This window comes from Poromitra crassiceps (assembly GCF_964638095.1).
Source record: "Poromitra crassiceps genome assembly, chromosome: 4".
In the NCBI taxonomy this organism is placed as follows: Eukaryota; Metazoa; Chordata; class Actinopteri; order Beryciformes; family Melamphaidae; genus Poromitra; species Poromitra crassiceps.
The window spans coordinates 22,240,343-22,245,342 of NC_139626.1; the positions used below are offsets into that span (position 1 = coordinate 22,240,343).

At 46.3% G+C, this 5,000-nt stretch overlaps 1 protein-coding gene across 2 annotated transcripts in view; it reads left to right on the top strand.

Moving 5' to 3' along the window:
- ldb3b (LIM domain binding 3b) overlaps window positions 1-5,000 on the top strand; it is an 18,173-nt gene that overhangs the window by 12,270 nt on the left and 903 nt on the right. The window contains exons 5-7 of one of the 2 annotated variants that reach the window (XM_083634835.1): window positions 738-935; window positions 3,014-3,183; window positions 3,439-3,475. In XM_083634835.1, coding sequence (XP_083490961.1) covers window positions 738-935; window positions 3,014-3,183; window positions 3,439-3,475 — 405 coding nt within the window. The remainder of the gene's footprint in view (window positions 1-737; window positions 936-3,013; window positions 3,184-3,438; window positions 3,476-5,000) is intronic. The other variant, XM_083634836.1, reaches the window with a different exon arrangement.

A 5,000-nucleotide genomic window follows, 5' to 3' on the forward strand; every position in this document is an offset into this window, starting at 1 on the left:
ATGGATTTCTATTCCATCATTGTGTGCTGCTGTATACATGTTTGGTCATAGTGTGTCGATTTTAAATTGTGTGGTAGTTGTATTTCGTGTGTCATTTGAAACCTACATAATCTGATTATGGCAGCCTGGCATGGTGGTAGTTGTGATACATCGGTATGTTGGGTTTTGTATGGAGTTGTATGTCAGTTGTATCATTCTTTTTCCTACTTGGTAAAAGCTTGTATTTTGTTCTTAGACTGGCAGTGTACCATAAATAGTACCATAAAGAGGTTTAACAGCTAGTTTAACAGCTTAACTACTGTAAGCCATGTAACTGCTACAGTAACTTAAGGCTATGAACGTAACCCCAGTTCTATGAGTGATATGAGCGAGGTGTCTCACTATGGCGTAAAATCTCATAGTAACCCCATCTCTTCTGTGGGGGTACCATGAGATGTTACCCCATAGCGAGACACCGAGCGATTATGAAATAGAACTTGAGTGATAGAACAGCCCCATCTGTCTGTCAGTCCCGTTACTACAACCAGTCCTGTTACCTCCCTTCACTTCGGTGTCTCCTCTCTCCTCTTCTCTCCGCCTCCTCGTCGTCTCTGGTCGTCCGAACCTCTCGACCCCGCCTCCCTCCGCCTCCCTCCGCCTGTTAACATTTGGTCATGACTCCCCTCACCCTGCACCCCTGCACCCCCCCCCCCCCCCCTCCCCCCCGACCGACTGACCCCGACCCCTGACACTGATAGTATGCAGTATATTCCCAGCTTCAACCCCATAGCTCTGAAAGACTCCGCCCTGTCCACCCACAAGCCCATTGAGGTGAGGGGTCCGGGTGGGAAGGCCACCATCGTTCATGCCCAGTACAACACACCAATCAGCATGTACTCTCAGGATGCCATCATGGACGCCATCGCGGGACAGTCGCAGGCCAAGGGACACGAGGGGTGAGTTCACACTGCCATACTAATCCCCCACCCTCTCACGCACTCTCTCCAACCACACAGTCTGCTCTAACTCACCTTAGCTTCAACCAAACCCAGCTCATTCTCAGGCCCACGTGTTGACAAAATAAGGGTCGTTTTCCTAAGAAGTGGATCTAAAGGAGAGCATTAACAAGGAGCTTTTGAATGCGTAGATCTACCTTGCTGCGACTCTCATGTCTCTGCCGGGGCTTTTCCTTGTTGTCTGTGTCCGTACCATGTCTCCTCCTTGCTTTTCACTCCCTTTCCTCTGCTCATTCCGTCCACCATCCGCACCTGTGCTGCCCTCTGCCCCGCCCCTCTCCGTCCTTTCCTCCTGGCTGTTCGCGTGACTTCAGCGAGGAAGCGGGCTCCCCCTTGGCGTAAGTACAGCAGTGCTCCCATTCCGACCATACTCGCCGCATATATGGATTCTCCATGTCTCATATATGGCTCATGTGTCCCCTTTGTCTCATTATTTGAGAATGGCTTGTGCGTCGCTCCGTTTGTCTCATCAATATCCCGATCCTGTCGTAGATCAGGAATCCCACGGTTTTAAAGGTGCCTCATGGTTGACTAACGTAAGGTTTGCATTTCTGTGTCTGTCCTGTACGTTGTACTTTGTATCCATTCATCATAATGTTTGTTCATTTATATTTTCCGATCTCCACAAGAGACTAATTCTCCTTTTCACCATGGTTGAGGTGCAGGAGGGGTTATGCATCTTGCTCAAGGATACTTTGAGACAGTGGGGATCGAATCAAGGCCATTCGTTTGGTGGCAAACCTCACTAGGCCGTCATGGTCCCAATGTGCGGTGGTGTGTGCAGAAGTACCTTGAGGTACTTTGGTCAGAGTGTGAGAGTGTTTTGGACAGGGATGGAGTCTTCTCGTGGACAAGCAGCCAGTAGCATCAGAGCCTCGAAGGGCCTGACGGGATTTCATGGCATGGGAATGTTCTGAGTAGCCAATCACAGGTCTCAATCCACTACTTACTGTAGTATTGTAGTATTGTAGTGTAGTATTGACTCACTTTCCTAACACCCATCAGAGAATGCTGTTGGAGCACTATTACACACCACGGTTATTTAACTGTGTAACGTCACACTAGAGCAGTAACTCTTAACCTTTTGATAACAAGGACCCCTCCGTTACGCATAAGGGCCATGGACCCCCATTTGATGAGATTTTGTCTCTCAGATCCAAAATTGAGAATATTATGTTAGAAGAATTTATTTTATCCAGCATTCCACCACAATCTCTTTTTATTTTTTTTTATTTTTTATTTAACCTTTATTTAGACAGGCGAGTCATTAAGAACAAATTCTTATTTACACTGACGGCCTCTATTGCAGGTAGAGCGATAACAGTGAAACTATGATCAAAACAGTGATTCTCTATATTCTCTAATTGTGTTCACTTGTTGTAAATTAAATAATGATGAAGTTTAACAATTCATCAATTTGCTGGGGACCCCCCTGGAACCCCCTTAAGGACCGCACACTAAGAACTACTGCACTAGAGACTAGAGACAACCACTGCACTAGAGACTAGAGACAACCACTGCAATAGAGACTCTTTAGAGAGAACCACTGCAATAGAGACTCTTTAGAGAGAACCACTGCACTAGATACTCTTTAGAGAGAACCACTAGAGACCCTTTAGTCTCTAGTTTCACTATGGAACCATGGGACAGCAATCTTCTCTACAAAAAAACACAATGACAAGCGTATAGACTCTACCAGCAGTCTGTGTCCTCCAGTGGAAGGTATAGATAGACTCTAACAACAGTCTGTGCCCTCCAGTGCAACGTATACTGTACATGTAGACTCTACCAGCAGTTTCTGCCCTCCAATGGAATGGAATGTATATAGACTCTAACAGCAGTCTCTATCCTCCAGTGGAATGTATAGACTCTAACAACAGTCTCTATCCTCCAGTGGAAGGTATAGACTCTAACATCAGTCTGTGCCCACCAGTGGAACGTATACATTGTAGACATTAACAGCAGTCTCTATCCTCCAGTGGAACTTATAGACTCTAACTGCAGTATCTGCCCTCCAGTGGAGCACTGCCTGTTAAGGACCCAGTGGTGGACTGTGCGTCTCCAGTGTACCAGGCAGTGATCAGGCCAGGAGATAGGAGCGATGAGATGGCCGAGTGGGCTCGCCGCGCCGCCAACCTGCAGTCCAAGAGCTTCAGGATCCTGGCCCACATCACTGGCACCGAATACAGTCAGTGCATTGGCTCTTCTTTCTTTCTTGCTTTCTTTCTTTCTTTCTTTGTTTCTTTCTTTCTTTCTTTCTTTCTTTCTTTCTTTCTTTCTTTCTTTCTTTCTTTCTTTCTTTCTTTCTTTCTTTCTTTCTTTCTTTCTTTCTCTACTGTTCCCTCCCTTCCTTCCTTCCTTCCTTCTCTCCCTCAGCTGTAGTCTTATCAGTGTGTGTTTTCTGCATCTTCACCGTCCCTCTTGTCCATTTTTGTCTATACAGTGCAAGACCCAGACGAGGAAGCTCTGGCCAGGTCGAGGTAAGACGATAAAAAACAGAGTTATAGTTACAAGCCTCCTCGCTTTTGTAGACACCAGCATTTGCACACATTTTGACTGTCTGCGGATGAGTCACAACACTAAACATAATATATATATATATATATATATATATATATATATATATATATATATATATATATATATATATATATATATATATATATATATACCACGTCGCGGTACGTGTATTTGTCCTGTGAAGTCACGGTATGGGCGTCACGGTTCAGTGCGTGAAGCGACACGACGAATACGTCGAATCCAGAAGGTGGTGGTAAAGCACCTAAACGCTGTTTGAATGCCATAAACGCCACAGAAGAAGACACACCAAAACAACACAAGGGCCATAGAAATCCGCGTTCACTGATGGAACGCTTTGTGGCGAGGAAACATTACCGGGGGTCGCTCCAGCGTGTTTACAAGCCGTAGTTCAATGACGTTCATCATGTCTTCGTAACAATTAGACAGTTTTTGTTTTCTTGTGTTCTCGCCTTCCTCAGAAGAGGAAAGCGAGAGCTATCGCCGAAAATGTCAAAGTAAAACAACATCTAATAAACCTATATGTCTGAACACAAGAAAACAAAAACTGTCTACAAGGTGTCCACCCGCTATGCCGACCACCCGCAATGCCGACCTTAGGTTTAGGCGTGGGGGGTGGGAGAGGTTAGGTTTTGGGTTAGGGTCTGGGGGAGGTTAGGTTTAGGCGTGGGGGGTGGGAGAGGTTAGGTTTTGGGTTAGGGTCTGGGGGAGGTTAGGTTTGGCGTGGGGGCTGGGAGAGGTTAGCTCCACCGACACGCTGCACGCCGCCTCGCTCAGCAGGTTCTGCTTGTGGGCTATCGGCATTGCGACCTGTCGGCACTGCGGCCTGTCGGCACATAGACGCGGCACCGTCTACAAGCCGTAGCTTCCATGCTACTTCACAAAACCACAACAATATTGAAGCGTCCAGCTGCCCCCCCCCGTACCGTCATCAAAAAAGCGAGTGCGGAGCACTATCCTAATGACTTTTATGACTCAGGCGATAAGCTGTTTTGCAAATTCTGTCAACATCAAGCCAACGAGGTAAGCTTGCTAATGTAACGTTACGTAGCCGCGACGCACAACTAAAGCACTTTCCTTTAGTCCTTTATAGTTGCACGTTGCGGCTAAACGTTACATAACACTGACAAAGCTGTTAACTTATAAGCAACTTACATCGCGTGAGATGACAAGCAAGATGCGGTGAGGAAGAGGGGATGAGTCCTTGTCATGTTCCAATAATCCATTATGATGACCGAACGTAACCATTATGGTAAACAAAACTCACATCCAATAACGTTAGGTACTTACTTGGAAAAGTGAGAGCGGGGGAGGGGTGGGTGGGAGAATTAGGCTACTCCACATGCACTCTGTTTACAAACTTGTGTACAATAAAGATAAGTGTGGGGAAATGCATCTGAGAGGGAGGCGTACCCCACACTTTAAAAATCGCTGCTCTAGAGTAAAACCTTTTTGTGTGGATTGCCT